Source organism: Rhipicephalus sanguineus, chromosome 3 (assembly GCF_013339695.2).
Source record: "Rhipicephalus sanguineus isolate Rsan-2018 chromosome 3, BIME_Rsan_1.4, whole genome shotgun sequence".
In the NCBI taxonomy this organism is placed as follows: domain Eukaryota; kingdom Metazoa; phylum Arthropoda; class Arachnida; order Ixodida; family Ixodidae; genus Rhipicephalus; species Rhipicephalus sanguineus.
In genome coordinates, this window is record NC_051178.1 from 34269621 (window position 1) to 34291699 (window position 22079).

The window sequence follows — 22079 nt, forward strand, 5'->3', positions numbered from 1 at the left end:
CGCGAAATCGTCTGAAAAAACGAATTCATGCTTTTTTTACTCCACTCAAGCGGTGAAATCGCCATAGCCACGTACAAAATAGCTTTAATGACTCTCAGTACACTTATCAGGCATATTGGTGTGCGCCCAGGCTCTCTCAAGTACATTTGGTACCTGCCGCGAACCCCGCTAAACTACTTACCAACTGCCACTTGCAAATTTGCGTCTCTTGATGAGCGCCACAAATACCAGCAAAGCGCGGAATAGATTACGACTCTCTCGCATGCAGCGTTCGGAAACGATGATGTGGAACACAAAGACTGTGGCGGAAGAGCGGACGACGCGTCCGGCTTTCCCAGATGCATGTGCACACGTAAACGATGCGCACGCACTTCGCCTAATCTCTGCCGATATGCAGCATTTGCTGCCGTGTAAAGCTGATCGTTTCTAGTTGTGTGCAGCATATCGCCAACTAAGCCGACGCCGTCACTGTACTGTTGCTGTACCGTACGCACACATTTTTCATGAACGGGTTCGTGATGACGCGTCTGCGCGGCGCACTTAGCAGTCTCGCACAAAGCAGCAGCATGAATGGCGGCACGGCGCGTTTGGGTCCTCGCCTATAAAATGCGTGCAGTACGCAAGCAACTGCGCTAGGCCACATGCACTACTGAGCAGTTAACTGAAGATGCTTATTGTAAGGGTTGTCAGCGATTAAGCCGTACTGGCGCGTTTGCCACCTGTCGCCATCACGCCTCCATGCATTTCCGCTGCTTATCCGTAAAGGCATCGCCGCACGACGATGTGATAGCGGCCCCTTTGAATTTCTGGTCTGCTTCACACCATAACACTTCGGCATTGCGGCAAAGCTGACTTACGGACTCTGCTACTGTTGCAAACAGATCGACTTGCGAAAGCGCTGGTTCGAACCTACGAGATGATAGACTCAGCAGAGGTGGGGGCTCCACTTAAGGGGGGACGTGGCTTTCGGTACCAACTTTCTTATTTCTTCATGGATTTTGATGAAAATTGGCACACTTGTTTGAAATGTTTTTGTAATGCTACTGTAGAAATTTCATGAATATATCTTTACAACTTTTTGATGTACAATATATTTCGCCTTCTGCTCTTGTTCCGAGTCTGACTCGCTTAAAAAATGCGATAGGAAACTCGTTCAAAGTGCTATGCATTCTAAGATGTCTGATTGCGGGCGTGACATTCTTAGATTTTTTTATTTGCAACAAAATTTTTTTTAGTTTTCATTTTTCATGAGGTGACTGTGCAACAGGCAACGAGGCTTTGTGCAACTCTTCAAATAGCTAATTATCAAAAGGCCATACTGAAAAAGCAAGAATGTCACGCCCTGAACTGTGCTTCAAGGAATATAGAACAAAAAACGGAACTGAAATAGACCCAGCGGTCAGTGAGAAATCAGCGGAACAAGCGAAGCAGGAAGCAAGAAAAGCCGTTTTGAGAAACGGCTTTTAAAGTTGTACCAACGATATTACTTCAAAAGGCACTAGTGTCGTAATCTTTTGAGTCCTTCGTAATGTGCAGTTTCTTGAGTGCCCTGTCTTTAGTTTAAGGTGCCTCGCTTCTCTAAAACACAAGAAGATTGTGATCTTTAATGTGTTTTATAAGGTTGGACCTCCTGCACATGTGGCCTTTCATCTGTTGCGCCTTTGTTTTCTTTCTTTTTTCTTAAAATCCTTTTCTGACATACAAAGAACATGTAGCATGAATGTTAAATGAAGTTATGAAGTGGTGTAATAGACATGACAAAAAAACAAGATATTCTAATGCAAGTAGGTCATGTACTATGATGATTTGCCAGCTTTCTTGTATTCATGCTCTTATTAACATAATTAACAGTCTTGATTGCAATTGATCATTGAATCATTTTTAGAGGATACTAAGAGGAGCTCTCATCATGACAACCTATCCCTTCCTCCTAAATAACGGGCAGTTATGGCCAAGACATTGGTGGAATAGGAATTCCTTAGCAGTTTATTCAAGACGCGAACTGGGCAGATATGAATTCATCTCCCTGTTTCACTCGTCAAGCTAATTTGTAAACCTCGCCTGCGATGCGCTTCATCATTCACCCGGTCGCGGACACGGTTTTCTGCGAGGCTTTTATTTTTTCAGATGATTCATGAGCGCTTACGGTGATACCAAGCACGGCCCCAAGCGCGCCTAAATTGCATCACCAGTGCTTTATTTCACCTCTAAGTGCTCGGCCGCATAGTCCGGGAAGTCGGCATGCGATGTGCTGTGTGGCGGCATTCGGTGACGATGCGCAATATGCCTAGGTGCGGCGACGAAAAATATGCGCACAACGTGTTTGGCCTCGCATTTCGGGACGCCGACGCGCGCCCGCGGCGCGACGAGCTTGGCCGTGGGGTCCGCTGCCGATGCGTAAAATGACCATCCGCTTTACCGAGGAGCCGGCGGGGGAAGCGCTTCGTTCCTTGCGAAGAAGCACACTGCCGCGAGTCCGCTAACGCGTTGTTCTTGCCCGCAAAGTTCGAGGTTCGTCTTGCGTGCCGACGCCGTGAGCAGAGTTAGGCCTAGTGACGACTCCGAGCAGTAGACGCGCCGGCCGCGGTGCCCGATGTTTCAAAGTACGTAATGCGTGGTCGCGAGTACAAAGAGTCGTCCTGCGATCATCTTCGTCACGACGTCCGAAGTGCGCATAAGCAGAACCTCCAACCACGGATCCGACGAGTCAACGCTAGAGAGTCGGTCCGAGACGTGCGCTTGCGATGTTCGCTACGAGTGCGGCGCGCCATCGTAATCCCACCGAGCTTCCGCTAGTAGCTCCAAACTAAAACGTAGTTCTTGTTCAAAGTTATCGTCGAGCCGTGAACACAGATTGATTGCGAATACGCCACGAAGTAGCACGACTTTCGACAGCTGTGAGCTCGTGACGCACGAGCTGCAGACGACGATCTCCCGGAGCGAGCATCGGACCAATGGCGAGGCGCGCTGGGGCAACATGGCGGACGCGGCCAATCGGAGGCCTCGAAGCGACCTTCGAACATTTGCTTTTTGTGCGCTTGTTTTCGAAGGGAGGAGCCAGCTGCGGCGGGGAATTTGAAGACGGAGAAATGCGCTTTCCGATGAGCCCAAGATATCGGCGCCCGGTGGCGTCGTTGCGGAGCTATGATTTTTTGAAAATCAGTGTTTTTTTGCGATTTCCCCAATAATTTTCGCCACCTCGGCAGGCGCAACAATTTTTTTATAGCACTTCTACGCGGTTTTCGGTGAAGATATTTTGGAATCTGATATAAAAAGGGCTACAGAAACTGAAAATGTGATTTTCAAAAAATCGATTTTTTTGCTATTTTTCGCGATACGAAAGCCGCGTCCCCCCTTAATGCCTTTCGGACCTGCAATTTGGGCAGAAAGTCCGAAAAATCAGAGGCCGAAGAGTTTCAGCGCCCGAAACTTTGGACGTTCCTATACATTGACGTTTATGGGGCTGGTGACGGTGCTGCGAAAGCGTCCGAATTTTCAAGCATGTCCGGAAAATTGGGCGTCTGAAAAATCGGCAGTTGACTGTAGTTTGATTTCGGGATTTGCGCGTGTTTCGGGCACCGCGGCGGCCTCGAAAATAGCATTTTTTTGCACTTTGAGGTTGAATTGGACGCTGATAATTACAGAATATGTAGTTTATGAGACATACAACCAAAAAAATGCGGTTTCTCAAAAATCGACTTTTTTGCGATTTTTCGGTTTTCAAGAGCCGCGTCCCCCCTTAATTCCTTTGTCATCATTACTACAGTTAAAACGTACAAGTAAATGTCCTCTATACCTTCCTTAGCTTCATTGTCTGTTGGTTTCGGTACATTGTGTCTAACAAAAAGAAACAAGCCAGGAATCAATCACCCTCTTTTGTTCGGTTACTACGTGTTAAAGACAATCTATGATGTGTGGGGCCAAAACAGAGGCTTTATATCATTTGTGTGCGCTTTAGAATGTTGATAAGCACGTGGAAAAATAAACCACTCGTGTATGTGCTATCACGAGTATCTTGTCAAGGGGCTCGAGTATCTTATCAAGGGCCTTTGAGATCATAAATATAACACACCAATGCAGTGATGCTATGCTTAGGTGGACCTAGAAGCGTCATGTGCCCTCTCTTCCCTCCTCGGCACATCTCTGAAAAGAGTGCACTCTGGAAAAGCTGTTGGGCAAAGTCAGACAACCACGGTGACCCACAAAGAGCGGCACATACCTGTTGAGCACTAGGGTGCTGAGAGCCTCGCCGTCCACGTCCTCGGCAATAATGACCAAGGGCCGGCGCTGGGAATTTGCAAGCTCCAGGGCAGGAATGATGGCTTGCACGTTCGAGATCTTTTTCTCGCTCAACAACAACAGTGCATCCTGGAACTCCACCTTGGCCCCCTTGCTCGTGTTGATAAAGTAGGGCGAGATGTAGCCTCGGTCAAACTTCATCCCCTCGATCACCTCCAGCTCGTCATTCAGAGTCTTACCGTCCTGCACCATCACAACATGCCAAGGGTTTGATGAGTGCTGCATCTCAAGCACTATAGTACGGGCACAGCCACTAATAATGCACAATCCAGTGGCACAAATGCTTGTTTTCACAGCGCCATTGCACTGTATGCATGCATGTTTGCATCCACTGGGTTCTCTTCAGAAAATTTTGAGAGGAGGACACTGGAAGGCGGAAAGCAAGGGAGGAGGGTGGCATAAGAGGTCAATGAAATTTCAAATGATGAAACTCTTCAGGTCCAAAAATGTATTATTTGAAACCACCAACCACAGCCATGTTAATTATCTTTCAGCCTTTAGCCAGCACACTCATGTGTTAAAGGGGTCATGAAGCACCCCTTGGGCTGATTGAAAAAACACATCCTGCGGAAAGCTGACACGGCTATGAACTGCTCTGCCAAATATTACAGTCGTGCGCGCCGCGTAATGGCCACAAGCGGAGCGCGAAGTTGCCGTTTCCCCAGGCACCCTCTTTTCAAACAGAGGCCGGTTCTCACTCTCGTCAGTGGGCGGGGCGTCTGTCCGCTGTACGTCGCAAGAGACATAGCATGCTTATTGGCCGATAGCAGACGTAAATCGAGAGCGGCGTTCGGATCAGATGCGCTTCTTGCCGCGGGGTGCTGCCACTTGCCGGCGCCGCACTCCTCAGTACACGGTAGCCGCACTCGCGCAAGCGAATCACAGCGGGAGAGCGATCGCGTTTCATGACGCGCGCTGGCGTAACTTCTTTTCCCCATGCCATCCCTCCCTGTCTAGCTTCCAGTGCGCTCGTCGGCACGAGAAAAGAGAGAAAGCGCTGGGAGCGTGCCCCAAACCCCCGTAACTCCGCTGATTCTTGACGGATTCGAGAAATTTTTGCGGCAATCGATTCGGGAGGCAGTACACTCCGATACTGAGGCCATTAGATCATTACTTGGAAAAGTGGTTCATGACCCCTTTAATCCATTTGCTGCTGTAACGGGTCTCAAGCATCGTTTTTGCCACAATGTATATGAGCTGCACACTGAAGCATACCAAAACTAGGAAGGGGCCATTGCCCCAGGACACAATTATGTGAATGTCTGCAGTGTCCTGTCAATAGAACATTAATACGTACCTGTATTTTAACATACTAATAATTAAAACACAGTTGTGACGAATCTCCAATGCAGTCCACGTAGTCTACTGCAAAGTTCCTTTCATAAATTTGAGCACTCGAACTACCTTCGGTTAGTTCTTTACAGCGTCAGCCTCCGACTTGAAGCGCTCCCGGTCGCTCAGACTTCAAAGTGAGAGCGTAGCACAATGTGGCCAGGAGGGCGGGTCACGTGACACTAGACGCCACATTTACCTGCAGGTGACAGGGTGACAGCGCGAGCGCGCATTTCGGATAGGGACAACATGGGATGTGCAATACTTTGTGCACGTGTGTTGAATTGCGTTCGTGGTGTTCTTAAGCATTTGTGTGGCGAGTTCACATCTACCAAGCCACAAGTGCACCACGTCGAAATGAAGGTGGCTACTGAAGGCGGAGGAAACGTAAATGCTGTCGGTACAGCAGCTCACAAACGAATGCATTGAAGCTAACAGCTCGGATGATCGACACCATTTGTCGATGTAGCGCACGAATGTTTACCCGGCGGCTTCCCACGCTGGCTGCACGGTGGCGCCACAGGCGCACTGCTCCTAAGGTGCCTCGATGGTCCTCCTCCCCCGCCACTCTATGTAGGGTCGCGATATCTGCGCTACATCGGTGCCCACTTCTCGGCAGCACACGGCTTGCGTGCGGTTGTAAAAAAGATTTCGTGCACTGGGGCACGCAACATCAAGGCATCTTTTTCGGAGCGCAGAGGCCAAGCCACTGTGAGAGCTTGCTTTGGCACAGGCATGAGCACTTCAATGGCGGATGCACCAACAATGAATGTCGCCACCCTCCATGGAGTGGATGGGGAGAAGGAGCATCCGAGGCACCCTAGTTGCTCCGAGATGGCCAATGCATTCAGTTGCAGTTAGTACGCTGCTTCTCGCACTCCTATTGCTGACTGCCTTCGCATCTGCTGAGCCAGAGGACTGGAGTGACCAACCCCTTCAACTTGGCCCCGTGCGCTAATCCTCGTTTCCCTGCTTGCGGGAAAGGGTACTCGTCTCCCGTGAGAGAAAGGACCCTCGCGGGAGAAGGGAGACGAAAGGTGATGAAAAGCCGACCGGACAAAGCCTCCCTTTTGCCAGAGGCCACCGAAATCACCCAAAGGACCCGCGAGTTGCTGATCGACGAAAGGCATAAGCCTTACCCTTGGTTTTCTACATAGAGCGGACTCCTCTAAGCGACATTTACGCGCTATTGCTAGTGTAGCAATAAAGTGTTGTTTGCTGACAAAGCCTGTTGCCTTATTCGCCCGAACCCGTCTTAGCTACGATTACAGTAAAAGCTCGTTAATTCCGATTTCTAGGGAGCGGGAAAAATGTCCGAATAACCAAATGTCCGACTTATCGAATGGTCAAAATAAACACAATAAATGCAAGAGTTTTTTCAACATACCTTTACTTTACAAAGCAATCGCGTATGCGTGTCTGTTTTGGAGCAGAAATTCGCACGGACACAATTTTTCTGAGCCCCTCAAGGTGCTCAGCAGCTCGCATGCTGTCTGCAGTGCCAAAACAAAATTCTTCAAGGACGACGAGGGCCTCCGCGACTTCCTTCACAGTGCAAGGGGGCCCGTGTGGCTCATGGTGTGGCTGCTCCTCTTCAGGCTCTTCGTTCTCGGATTCGTTGCCATGCATCACTTCCTTGACGATGTGCTCATCAGTCAGACAGCCGGCAGTGGCAACGCCATCATCAATGCCGATATAATCCTCTAGTGTCACTGCATCAGGCATAACACTTCCGAAATCCTGCCCATCGTCGGCACCGTCGTCTGGCGACACTTCGGCATCGCTGGAGTCAGGTACAACAAAGCCACTGTGCCTGAAACAGTTGGCAATGGCGTGCGCAGGCGTGTTCTGCCACACATACGCAAGAATGCTAACTGCGCTCTGGAGACTCGCGTCGTATTGTTTGCCGACGTCATGGCACAGGAGCAACTTCTTGTCGGCAGAGCCCATTTTTCAGGGCACGCAAAATTTCTACTTTGGTGGTGAAGCCCTTCGCCTTGTACTTGGGCCGCTTCGCCTGCGTTGCCATCGGCGGAGAGTGCGTTCACACGAGAAGTCAGCACAAAAGCACCAGCAACAATCAAGCTAAAGGAGCCGTACTGAATCGTTCCTCAATAAAACGACGTTCAACGATGCAGCACACCAACGGGAACAAAGCAATAGAATGGCACCGGCAACAACAGACGCGAAGAAAAGGCGTTCAACCAGTCTCAAGTCAAGCCAAGTTGACAATTGATGTCCATGGCAATGCTGCGTTTGAGCTTCACTTCTGTTCCGAATTCTTTTTTTGTTTTCGAGCCTCGCCAGCGGCCCGAAAGTCGCCGAATTATCCGATTTGCGGTCAAATCTGTCTGAAATAACGAGCGCACAGTCTCTTAGAGTGATGCGTATATTTACAGGGACCAGATGATGTGTCCAAATTAACGAGAGTCGAATTAACGAGCTTTTACTGTACTTGAGCTACATGAAGGGGATGCTGGCACGTGCACGGTACAAATGTGTGCGGCTGGAATCGGAGCTAGGCTTCAACAGCAGCCAGGCATAGAGCCTACCCCCTCCAGAACATTGTGAGGAGGCCGCAGAGTCACTTCATATACAGTTAAACCTGGATATAACGAAACTGACAGATTCCCCAAAAATTTCGTTACAACAGGTTTTCGTAAGAGACAGTATCAGCATGAAAATTCGAAAAAGAAAAACACAAATTAAACAGAAGGGGAGCTTTGCTTAATTCAAACAATTTTATAGACCCCTTTGAATTCGAATGACGAGCTTTTACTGTAGCCCATAATTCGACAAATCAGAGTTTAATGATATATACGGGATTTACCGCACTACACGAGCCTCCCTGTCGCTGTGGCTGGGAACTAAACCCGTAACTTTGAGCTTAGCTACCCCAACAAGTAACATCGACAGTAATTCTGAGATGCTTTCCGGTGGAATTTCAATGCGCCGCCTTTTACGCAACACAATGAAGTAATTTTGTCGGAGGGTACTGCAAGAGAAAAAACATCACACACGCAGAGAACTACACAAGCGATTAACAGTGGTTGAGCTTCTAAGTGGAGCCAAAGTTTGAGAAGGAAACTTGTACTCCTGTGGTAAATGTTGGCCTACCTTGACAGTGATGACACCGTCCCTGCCCACCCGCTTCATGGCATCCGAAATGAGGTCGCCAATGGAACGGTCCCCGTTGGCCGAAATGGTGGCCACCTGGGCAATCTCCTCGGGCGTGGTGACTTGTTTGGAGAGCTTCTTGAGCTCCTCGACGACCCGCTCGACGGCCAGCATGACACCCTTGCGGATCTCGATGGGGTTGGCCCCCTTGGAGATGCGCTCGAAGCCCTCGCGCGCAATGGCCCGGGCCAGCACGGTGGCCGTGGTGGTGCCGTCGCCAGCCTCCTCGTTGGTGTTGTTGGCCACATCCTGCACCAGCTTGGCCCCGACATTCTGGAAGCGGTCCTTGAGCTCAATGCCCTTGGCCACTGTCACACCGTCCTTGGTGATCTTGGGGGCACCCCACGACTGCTCCAGGATCACATTGCGTCCCTGAGTGCCACCAAAGAGCACAGCTGCGGTTACTCATCGCCAATAGCAAATGGGTCAGCAATTTATTGGAATTAATGACACTTTTCAAATTATAACCCAATAGCATTAAAAAGGTCAACTTTCTAAGCATCCTTCAGAATCGATTAAAGGGACACTAAAGGCAAATATTAAGGGGAGACGTGGGTCTTAAAAAATGGTTTTTTAAAAGTTGGGTGAATGGCATGAAATTTAACACACTTATTCAGCTTTTTCTGCAGATTCAAAATCTCTAAGTAGATTTTTAATAGCTGCATTAGAACAAAAGATATGCAATTTCTAACACATATTTAAGCATATTTCTTACGGGGATTTTTGGCAACTTTGCTTTGTCAAACACAAAAACAAAGTATGTGGCAAGATTGCCAGGAAGCTGGTCTAGCCAGTGATGCTATTTATTTTCTTATAATGTTGTTCACCAAATCATAATTCTCGATTATCAGAAATAGTATGCAGCAAAAAAAATTTCACTCACATTTACGTCTATTTATTTCGCATTGAAAGTTTGTTGAAGACAATCGGATTAGCATCACCGGCTAAACCAGCTCTCTGGCAGCCTTGCCACATACTTTGTTTCTGTGTTTGACAAAGCAAAGTTGCCAAAAATTCCCCTAAGAAATATGCTTTTAGAGATTGCACATCTTTTGTACTAATGCAGCTACCAAAAATCTAATTAGAGATTTGGAATCTGCAGAAAAAATGGGATAAGTTTGTTAAATTTAGTTGTTCACCCAGCTAATAAAAGAAATAAAAAAAAAAGACCCGCGTCTCCCCTTAAGTCGACGTTGATTGTTGAAATAGCGGTCCAGAAACCTCGTAGTGCTGCTTTTGTGCCAAAGAAGTGCTTATTTTTAAATAAAATCACGTTTTTAGTGGTCCACATCGCGTTATCGCGCTTCAAATCTCCCGCCTGAAAATACGACTTTCATACGTCACTGCTGCCATGCCCAACGTTGCCCGCTTTTACTGCGCGGCCACCGATACTAGTAGCAGCCGAGCGGAAGTAGAGGGACCCACAGTAGCAACAACGGCGCTGCGGCAAAGACTTGCTCGGATGGGCACATTCAAAGCCTTCACCAAGTTGCGGTTGATCTCGTAATCCTCAGTACGAAAGTGCAGCGAGCACACACGCAGAGGTTTTGACTGTTTAGCACACTGGCGCAATGGCATGACACTAAGCCACTTTGAGCGTAAGGGTTCATTCCGCGGCACCCAGTGAAAAGACACACCGGTTTCCTTGCTGCAGCACTGGCGTTGTGCACCATTCGGGCATCCGGCAATATCACACGCATGCGGCATTTTGTCGAACTTTCTGTCAGAGCGACTTTCACGAGCGCGCAAAACACGCACGGCAGTACGTGATCCCGAAACTACCACTGAGACGGGCGAGGGGCAGTTCGGCGAAAACGGAACCTTTGAACCACGCGCGCCATTAATCAAGCGCAAACGAACAAACAGCATTTTATTATGTCTTTTGATGCTCGGAATGTTCTTTTTTTTACTGCTGCTAGTTTGATTACTAGTGATTTATCGTAGGCCGACTTCCATACGTCATCGGGATCACTTCGAAAATGTCCCACTCGTGGCGCTCATCATGTGATACATTTAGCTTAATTTCTCGGTAAGTAGGGCACTGCTGTTGATAATAATTGCCGTTTTAGAAGTTGTCATACATTGGGCTTTCACTCTGACATGAATTGTTATTTGCCTTTAGTGTCCCTTTAAACGGCACTGCATTTGAAGACGAAGGCACCAAATGATATTCAGAATTCATGAAGGAGTTTCTAGAGGCCTCCAAAAGGCCTTATCCTTTAATGCAGCAGTGGAAATGCAATGCATGGTTGCGTTCATGTCAATAATGTACTAAACATTAGTTTCGACAGCACAAATGTTCATTCAATTGCCATAATATTACAGAGGCCTCGCAACACTTCTTGAACAGCCAGAAAACACTGCTCATCAGCGGTCAAGGTTCCTGTGAACATGCGAGCCAAATACACTCAAACCTCGATATAACGAACTCGGATATAACGAATTATCGGTTATAATGAAGTAAATGAGGAATAGTCTTGTCACAGATACAGTGTTATAAATAAACGTTTATAACGAATTTTCGGATATGACGAAGTTATTTTCATGGTAGATGTGACTGTTATAACGAGGTTTGAGTGTTAAATACACTCAAACCTCGTTATAACAGTCACATCTAGGAGACATCAAACTTAAGCATGTCAAGATTTTTGCATCCACGAGTAGTTATCGACCCCCAACTAGCGAGTCCTGACCCAAAATGCAACTGAGGGACAAATAACTATCTGTTTTATTGATTTACGTGGGAGCAGCCCGCGGTGTCACCCTAAGGGGTGGCACTTCTCCGGATCTTTAAATAAAGTTCTTCGTACCGTACCGTATATCACCGGTATCTAGCATGATTTAAACTGGCCAGAAAGCCCACCATTTTTTAGCGCTGTCAGTGCTTCCTCGCGATCACCTCCAAACCGTGCCCCAGCTGACCACTTGTCCACAGAACGGAGTGACATGAGGCTCAGCTACTAAGCTAACATTTCGTCTGCTAGGTGCACGCGTTCAGGCATGCCTTGTCACCGGCATCGCCATCGTCAAAAATGTCAACTAGTGTTATCAACGTTGCAAATAATTTTCGCTTGGACCTTTTGCAAAACAGCAATTAAAAAATGGACGCCGTTCCAAGCAGCATGAGAAGGTGCCCGGGGATGCAGTGATGCTACCGAGGACTTCTGATTTGGAGCAATTTTTGGAGCAGCAAAATTTCCGTTTTGGAGCACTTTGGAGCAGCAAAATTTTCATCTTGGAGCACTTTGGAGCAGCGAATTTTACATCCTGGAGTGCACTACAGAAGCATATTGCATTAACATTCAAGCACCCGAATATTATTAAGGGGCTCTTATGAAGGCTAGAAATACTTCGATTCATCGCAAACCTCATGGAAAAATAATCTCAGGAGCATAGGCGTGCGCACAAGGGGGGCAGGGGGGCGGCCCCCCCTAATCACCTAAGAGGGGGGGCGCAAAATCTGTCCCGTACATTGAACCTTCTAGTCACCTAAGGGGGGGGGCACAAAATCTGCCCCATACATTGACTTAGTAGGGGGGGGGCGTTGCGATGAACCTTTGCTCCCCCCTGATGGGGAACCCTGCGCACGCCTATGCTCAGGAGAACTCCATATTTCACTCGCTAATGAAAAAATAAGGGCTCATGCAGTTGAATGTTCTGGATTAACCTCTTCGGCGATTATTTTCGACACTAGCAAATAAACAGAATACCGGGTCAAGAAAATTGCACTTTATGAAATAACACTCTAAGTACACCTATGTGGTTATCAGCAGACATGGTAGACAAACGCTGTGATGTACAGCAGTGCCTCAATGCCAAAGAGCCACACTGTCCCTGATGCATTCCCCTAAGACAACCCCAAGGCGAAAGCCAGGTTCTTTTTCTTCTCGATCGATGGGTAGATCCTCCCCCTCTCTCTCTGCAAGTTTTCTGCACCTCAACTGGTTTTGCGCTAGCTCCATGATTGGCGCACTGACCACAGAAGCAGTGAAAAGTGACGATCTCATGTGATGGCGTCATCACGTGACGTCACGACATATGACGCCATGGTGACGTCACAAGTTTTGACGATCTATGACGTGATGATGACGCCATCACATGATGATTATTTTTAGCATCAATCGACTGACGCCGCCGACGGTCAATTTTCATGTTTGATAAAGCAGCTAAGGCTTTCGCATTAATATTGCATATTGAACGTTAACAGCCTGGCCTTACATACCAAACTGTCCTCCACCATGTCACCTCTGTGCCATGCGCGAAACAGCTTCGCTTATCATCCACTTCACAGAGTGAAATGGCTCCTCAACTTTTTAAAAATTTTTATTGTGATAGCAATTATATGGACACTCTCGGCGGACTTCTGCGGTCGCCGTTGCCGTAATTTTCCGTATAAAGTCTAAATTATTAACATCACCACGCGCATTCGAGCCGCTGGTAAAAGCTCGCGAGCGCTGGCGACGAATGCGGCTGAAGCGGAGATTAAACTAGCCGGCCGTCTGTCTCCGTCGCACGGACAGCGCATGAGATAACATCTTCCCGCTTGCGGGCCTGCCGTCGATTGCTTATCAAACAGAGAGGAAACGCCCCGCCCGTCTTTCGTAAGGAGCATGAAGGGACGCCAGGGGAGCGGAAGGGGGGGGGGAGGGGACCGCATCGTTCGAAGGGCGCAGTCGCTTGCACACGCGCTATCTCGAGGCATCAGGAGACTGCTCTTAAACTTGCTGTGCTCTCAACGCTTACTTCGCGTTTAGAGAACTCAGAGCAAGAAAACGCTTCGGTTCCTGGAGCGGCCATATTCCCCTAAACCAGTGTTTTGTTGAGTTACGCGAGATCTGATCCAAAAGAGTTAGTTGCTGGCCTTACTTCATTTAACAATACAATTTGTTGATATCGCATTCATTGCTTCGCCCTTAAGCGAAACTGGGTTTTTTTAACCGTTAGCTATCGACCCCTGAAAGCGAGGGGCGGACGTGTAACATGGCGTAGCCGCTTCACCGTGGGCCGTCAGCGACGGGCCCACTACTGACAGCTGCGCATTTGCGGCTGCTCCTACCAGGAGATACAGTATAGACCGCTCATAACGTAAGTCGCCGGAGTCGCGAATATCCGCACTATAAGCGGTACCGCACTATAACCAAAACAACCTTCTCCAAAGGCTGCACTTGCGCAAAACGTGTTGAGCATGTAGCCTCGCGTGTCCGATAATCGACATATGCGATTTGGGGCGCTTACAACCACTTAAATCTCCGAATGTTCAAAAATTAACCGCCAAAGACCCGCATTGCCAACGAAATGAACACGGGGGAAATAAGCAAACAAAACAAAGTGCCATCGCGGAAATTCGCCGACTACCTCGAGGTATGCGCATTACACAGAAACCATGTCGAATCGCGACCGAAAATTCACGTGCTGAGCGGTACCTATCGTTCGATTTCACGGGCGCGCACGCGATGTCCAAGACATTGCAATCGAATCCGCAACCACCATTCGAGAGTTGCATGTGCCAACCATGCCCTCGTTTTCATTAACGCTATGATTCCCTTCCCTTCAAGTGCAGCCGTCGCAAAAAGTTTCGTTGATTCCGCACCAAACCGCAACTTTTATCGCCCGCGACCGCTACCGAAAAGCAACCAACGCTGATTAGGCCTAGCCTGCGGTTCAGCATGTTGTCGCGGGAAGTTTGTCCAAGACAACAAGAAGATCGGAGGTCGAAAAGATCACACTCAAGCACTAACCCAAGAACAGCGCGCGTGATACGAAGTTTGTGTTCGCGGCCGGGAGATCAACGGCGACAAAAGCCCGCCAAGCTCGTTTAAGTCCGCGCACTGGCAGAAAAGGAGAAAGCCCGCGTCATGAAGCCGCAAAACTTTTCAATTTGCGGACGAGGTAGCAAACGCGATATCTGTAGCAAGTGTGATAACGACGACGCTTTTCCCGACAGGAAACTTACTTTAAAGCGCGCTTGATGAGGACGCGATCGTACGTTCCACGCAGAACGCACTGCCGGCAAGCGGTCGCGGAGCCTTGCCGCCGCCGGTGCAAAGGCTACTCCGTCGCCTAGGCAACCACCATCCTTCCCCACTCGGCGAGCCCGCACAGCGCTGCCGCGGTCTTTTTCCTCCCTCCGCCCCTCGTTCGTTCACTGTGCGTGCCCTCGCCCTTCGTAACGACCTCGTCGCTCCCTCACCAGCGGCGTACCTCCTTTGAGACCGCACTCGCTACCGCGTTTGTCGGAAATATTTTCCCGCAACCGCATTATAAACGGTATTTCATCTTGGGGGACTGCACAATAAGCGGTATGCGTATACATGCGGTTCTATGGGAGGGTAAACGGGAGTCGAAAAAGACCGCATTATAACCGGTCCTGCACTATATGCGGTTATGTTATAAGTGGTCTGCACTGTATGTTTTTACTAATAAGATGACATTTTTAAAAAAGCAAGCAAAAAGTTCGAATTCGAACCCTAGCACGCGAGCTCGAAAGGGCGGGGCCTTTTAGGGGGTATTTACCGCAGAGTGATTACAAACTCGGACGTGCTGGCGGAAGGAATTACGAAAAAGCTATTCTGGACGAAGATCCACGGATAAAGTATATCTGAGGAAAAGTGTCAACGCGTTTCCGCGTTTTGAACTCGCATCAATGTTTTTCGTACTTCAGCCTGTTTATTTAACTGCAACTATTGTACACAGTGTCAACGGGAACAAACGCATCTGATCCAAACACTGCTCTTGATTTATGTCGGCTAGTGGCCAATAAGAATGCTATGTCGCTTGCGACGTGGAGAAACAGATCCATGACGTAAACTGACAGGCGCCCCGCCCACCGACGAGAGTAAGAATCGGCCTCTGTTTAAAAAGACTGCGCCTGAGAAAACAGCACTCTGCTTGTTGCCTTTACGCGATAGCCTTGTAGCCTTTACGACTGCAATATTTGGCTGAGGACTTCATAGACGTGTCTGCTTTCCGCAGGATGTTTTTTCAACCAGCCCAAGGGGTGCTTCAGGACCCCATTAACTACGCTAGTACTATTAATGAAATCTGGTTTTGATTAGAGCACAGAGCTTGAAACTGAATGGTCGCTGAATTATTACAGGCATGCCTGATTGGTGCCATTTCAGCTTACCTTGGGTCCCATGGTGACAGCGACTGCGTCGGCCAGTACGTCCACACCTTGGAGCATGAGGGCACGCACATCGGGGCCAAAACGGATGTCCTTGGCATAGTGGCGGCGCAGGCTCTGGCCCAGGGCCCCACGCATGGGTGGCACAACACGACACAGGCGGTACATGATATTCTGGGTGCTGCACAAGGAAGACACATTTTGCATTCCACAGCAACTTTCAACGACCAATGTTGCGCAGTACAGCACTATAATGCACAACGTTTGACTATCATCATAACCAAACCACAGAAATTTGCTTTGTCACAAAGAAAAAATTTCCATCAGAGATTTACTATGTTAAAGAGAGTTGAATTACATCATTGAAGTCGCGTTTTCTCACCAGTGACACGAGTCACATGCAAGGCATATGCTGAAGCTGAGCACCTCATATCCTGCGCTTAGTGTATTTTTGGCAGTCATGGGCACGTTACCAGTAAATAGTAACAGTGTTACAGTTACCTAAGCCAAAAAAGTGACACTGTTACGGTTACAATGAAAAAGTAACGTCGTTACTTTTCCGTTACTGTATAGAACAAGTAATAAATTGCAAACAAAAGGATAGAATTTATTTAATAAAAACGTATGAGGCCATGCGGGTAGTCAAAATTGCACATGGTGAAACCTTAGACGAAAGAAATTTAAAAGATGGCCCAACGAAGTATTTGTTGTATACACCTCATTTTGTTGGGCCAAATTTTTTTTTCATGCACCGCGAGCAAAAAAGGATTATATTTGCATATAGTAATAATAAACGCTCTAAGGTACTAGAAGTGGAAAACGTAGTTGAAGCACTGGAACGGCAGCAGTATCCTAGGACATTCATTAGCGATACACAGAAGTGCCTGCGGGGAGGAATGGGGAGTGTGTCGCAAGTGAAGACATCCACAGTCTGTTCCCTGTGTTCAAGGTGTATCAGACCCTGTTCTGAGAGTTTTGCGTCCACTGGGCGTACAAACCATTTTCATGACGTGTTGGTGAAACCCAAAGACCGTGCACCTGCGGACGATGAGAGCGGGGTCATCTACACGTACGATGTGGGGATTGCAACACTACTTGCATTGGCGAAACGGGCAGGAAAGTATGGTTGCTAAAGCAACCCATCTTGCAAGAACCGCAACCCATCTTGCAAGAACCGCGGCCCCCTACCGGACGTCAGACTAAACCTTGTACTATAAATTCTAAAGAGGTTTTAAAAATTGCTTCGCTAGTTCATGATATTTCTGCCTCTCAAATGTTTCGTGCTCAAACATTACGTAACATCTAGTCACGCAACTAAAATCCGGTAACATTGCAAGTGAGCCACAACCGCCTGTCTCCCGACTAAAATCATGTAGCAACTCGTCACGTGACTTAACAATTGCACAACGTCTAGTCACATGACTAAAATCCCGTAACAACTAGTCACATGACTAACAAACTAGTCACGGAACTAAAATTCGGTAACATCACGTAGCATCTAGTCACGCGACTAAACCCTGCTGGTAATGTCCACGCAGCATTTAGTCCCGTGACCAAAAATCAGCTAACTAGACTCGGCAACAACTTTTCTTGGCAGTACTGTGGAAGCTACAGAACCGAAATGGATGCCTGCTAGCGCGTCAAAGAATAGTACTTAAGCTTACTGATAATTTTCTCATTTGCTTCGCTGAAATAAATGCTGCTTTATTTATTATGAGACTCAAACAGTTGCGGGAAATCGCAGGCAAAATACAGTTCAGATAGATTTACCAGTGCAAAAAGACTAAACACTTAAGAAGGCTTCTTAAAGGAGTACTGACACAATTTTGAAGTGCAGAAAAAAGGACGTTTTTGGTTTCCTTGGCATGTAGTGTTAACGCTCTCCCCACACCGCATCCGGGAAACACGTATAAATATTTAAGTTTGATTTTAAAGTTTTCATCTCCCAGCATCTGCAAGGCAGCTTCACCGCATGGAGAGCCCTATGACGTTTCAAGTCAGCTCACTTGTTTTGTGAAGTCTGGGTTCTGCATGCAGCCTAAATCACAGAAATCGCTGTCGGAGGCACTGGACGACAGTTCACTCATCATGAACAACGTTCGACTGACAGCAAAGGACAGCAGGTGCATATTTCGTGGGTTGCACTCTGCCTGTGACGTCACGGGCAGACTTGACACGTCACTATAAAGCCGCCCTCTCGAAACCGAAACTGCTGCTTGAAAGAAGCGGTATTAAAAATATATGAAATGCATCCCCAGGCACCACGAAACTCTTTTTAGGGTTCTCGACACCCGTGCTTTCATTTAGAGCAACAACCCGAAAAATTTAAAAATTCATGTCAGTACTCCTTTAAGGCCCGTATTATGAAACGCTCCTTACCTCAGACCATTTCCTGACCTTACGTGAGGAGCCCTTCATGCCTCCTTATCTTAAGGAGCTCCTTGAGGGAGCCAGCGTATTCTAAAAGCTTCCTTCAACCTTACTTTTCTAAGGGCTGTCTCAGTAAGGTAAGGCGCGTGTTTCACAAGTCTGGGATCGAGAGTACGTGTGAAATACTGACTAAACGTCCGTTTTCAAGCAAGAATAAGGAATATTTTTTAGGCATAATGATGAATAATAACGTGTACACTACGTTTGTGGGAAATACTGACTAAACGTCCGTTTTCAAGCAAGAATTAAGGAACATTTTTTGTGCATAATGATGAATGTGTACACTGCTTTTTCGCGATATGGGTGCACAGCCTTTTCCATTTACTTAACTTTCACCTGTTGCAGAAGACAAAAACAGGATGGTCGAGCAACCTTGGAGCTCATTGCGTTTATTGATGCATTTCAACGGCCTGTTATGTGGGAGCAAGTAATAAAGATCGTTTAATGAATTGAAGACGTGGGTGAAATTGATTTTCATACCCGAGCAGAGTTAAGCTTGTGAAATCTCCTCACTTTGGTGCAAATTTGACTTGAATGTACTTATGTCCAAGTAAATTATTATGTTTACATTCGAAACAAGGGCGCGTCTATCGGGTCGTGCATCGTGCCTTCGTGGATTGACCTGTTTTTTTTTTTTTTTTTTTTTTTGCTAAACGGGGAAATCTTACAGCAGCAGTTCCCAGGAACCCAAGTCCTGATAGCATTCAGATATATATGCACTATTTCTTAGTAGTCTTACAGTGTGGTGCCTCGGAGTTGCATTCTGAGTTGTCACAAATGGCCGGAATATTTGAATAATGTCGCCCGTCGTCATAACACGTGGTATTCCCTTCTAGGATTCTGTCGGGTTCCTTGACCTTAAGCTCGATTTCACCAGTGATCATGTTTGCTGGACATATGAGCTAGGCCCGTACAAGCTCAACTCCACACAGTAAGCTTGTCAAAAGGTTTATTGTTCGGGCTTGCTTCTACAACGCATTAAAATAGTCATGCTGCCACAGAGTAGGCGCCAGCTTTCAGGCACAGGTCACTCGCCTGTATCACGACGGTATAAATAACGAGGACCCATGGTCGTAGACGTTTTTACTGTTCAAGGGCTAGCTCCGAATCCCACTTCGTTATCCTCCCTCCTTCCGTAGCTCCAAATCCCCTTCGTTCTCCTCCTCTTTTCGACCCTGTCCCCACCCTCAAGACTATGCCCCACTATTCTATTTTCAACAGACGGATTACTAATCTCAGTGGCTGAGATAATTCGCAGAAAAGGAAAGGAGGGTTTTCTGGGCATACATTGTAGCACATACAGCTGCACCCCTGTGTTCGCTGAGACCAATGTGATTTTCTCTTACCCGGACAACCGCACCTGTCTCATTGTGGAAGCAGCCCGCATGGCATGTGAAGAATGCCATTGTTAGCCTAATCCAAACAAGAACTTTCATTCCTGGAAGACGACAGCACGAATGGTGGGCGATGAGGGGGGCCTACAGTTTCGCATTCCTTGAGTCTGATCTTTTTTTCTCTATTCCTGTAAAATGTCTTGTCCTCTTCGCGCTGCGCAATGTTAATGAAAAATGTTGACAATCGTTTGGCCGCACGCTCAAAAACACACCTGGCAAGCAATTTTCCAACAACGACGAGGATACAGTTAGAGCGAGCTTTTGCAGAAGTGCAAGGCATCGATCAAAAATAAGAAATCTGACACACTGTCGCTGACAAAGTACTGCAGAGAAGCGCTCTTTCAGTGCAAGTAGCAAGGTAAGGAGGCCTGAAGGTAGCCCTACAGCTACCTTAACTTGAGGGAGCACCAAGGAGGGCCTCAGTGAGGGAACCTTAGTAAGGAGCATTCCAGAATACGTGATAAGGCGTCCTCAAGCAGTTAAGGCCCCTCACTGAGGTAAGGAGAGTTTCAGAATATGGGCCTAAGTGTTTCGTCTTTTCGCGCTGGTAAGTCTATCCTAATCATGAGCCAACTCGCCCAAGAAGCAGTTTTAGCAATATACAGTTGTTGTTCCCTCCCCCCACTTTGCAAGAATGCTTTTCTCTTCTTTCCATTTCTTAGACAGCAGCACCTTTTCAGCCACAAAGTTTCTCACAATAATACCTAAAGGGAAATCTGGCGCCAACGCCTCTGCGAATTTTCGAAGGGATGCTGTGCCGCGATGGGAATGATGGAATGTGTGTCTATGAGGCTTGTGTTGGCTGGCCTTGAGCGAGGCTTGGGCTACAAAGTGATACGTCTGTGCAAATAAAGGTTTTCTAAAACAAAAGCTTCATAAACGGATCCCACTAAGCGGTTTTACATTACAAAACAAAATTTCGCCCATTTGCAGGGTATAAGCAAACGGCGAAAGGAAGAAACAGATTATAAACTGTGGCAGAGTGAACACTGGCCGTGTCGTCTGTCTTCCAACTTTAGCGGCCGTTTGCCACATTTTACGTTTCATAAAACTGCACATCAAAACAGAAGTTCTCAAAGTTATATAAAACTTGTTTAAATGCAGTGCCAAGAAAAAATAGTTCACGTCGAACACAAAGAACGGTTCTAGCCAGACGCGGCTTCGAGGTGCCTGTGTTTTTCATGAACGATGCCAATCCGAACCAGACATATACCCATGCATACAACAGCGTCGCAGCGCCAGTTTTCCCTCTAGGCAATAGTAGCAAACTGCTTTCAGCACGCCCGTTTTCCCAAAGTAAACACTGCGTCCATGACGTAGTGGGTCAGTGTGCGGCCACGAACACGCTGTTTAGTTCTCCAAGAAAAATATACTCATAATATGACACTAAAATGTACACTGAACAATCGAAATGTTTCTCCCATTCACATTTTTCGTGTACATAATTTTTTAAACGAGTTAACGATGCGAGCAAGCAAAACCGAAACTAGCCGCAAGCTGCCGTACAACTTGCGGAGCAACACAAATGTGCGAAAGCCCTGCCTCCGTTGCCTTCGCTCCAGTGTCAAGATGTTGCCTAGTATAGCCAACACCACCTAGACTATTGACAAGGCCCCTTCAGGGAGAGCGTGACGTCACGCTAGTTGTCCACCTGCACGCACCCCGTCCGTCGTCTCCACTCGTTCTCGTTATATCTGCTATGGGCACTTACTGAAAGCCGGTGTTTCTTTTTTTGTTCCTGCGCGGTCTGCATTTGTTTACGCTTGCCTTTACACCTTACAGGCATCAAACTGTAACAAGAATCAGAAATGCATTTGTAGAAGTGGTTTTATTAGGACGAAAGGCTAAAACCGTCCTACCTCATTCCTTGTTCAAGGTTTTGATTTTTCTGTCAGCAGCATTTTTTTTTTTTGTGCGGTGCTTTGGATGGTGCAGCAATGCTTTCATTTGGGCCAGTTGGTGCTTCCTTGTAACGTGATTCATAGCTGCGCTAAAAACACGGACAACAGAAGAGACGTACGCAGGACGGGCGAGACGTCCTGTGTACGTCTTTTCTGTTGTCCGTGTTTTTAGCGCAGCCATGAATCAAGTTACAACTTTGGATGGTGTCGTTTCGAAGTCTACAAAAGTTGTTCAAAGCGAAATTTGTTGCAACACGCACTACATGCCGCACGATAGTCTCAGAGGTATGGCCATTTTCGCAAGTCTTTAGCTCAACATCTCCTAGCAGTGATGTGGAAATGGAGCTGACAATGCCTCGTTGGTTGTTCGACGCGAGGAACGCCTTTGCATTTTCTGCCTTGGTGAGCTTTTCGAAAACAAGC

General features: G+C 47.4%; 1 protein-coding gene across 1 annotated transcript in view; it reads right to left on the reverse strand.

The window, feature by feature from the left end:
• Window positions 1–22079, reverse strand: part of LOC119386542 (heat shock protein 60A) — a 36920-nt gene that overhangs the window by 10446 nt on the left and 4395 nt on the right. The window contains exons 2-4 of the mRNA XM_037653817.2: window positions 15935–16112; window positions 8749–9180; window positions 4220–4482 (exon numbers count right to left, since the gene is read on the reverse strand). Of these exons, the coding sequence (XP_037509745.1) occupies window positions 4220–4482; window positions 8749–9180; window positions 15935–16099 (860 nt within the window). The 5' untranslated portion in view covers window positions 16100–16112. The remainder of the gene's footprint in view (window positions 1–4219; window positions 4483–8748; window positions 9181–15934; window positions 16113–22079) is intronic.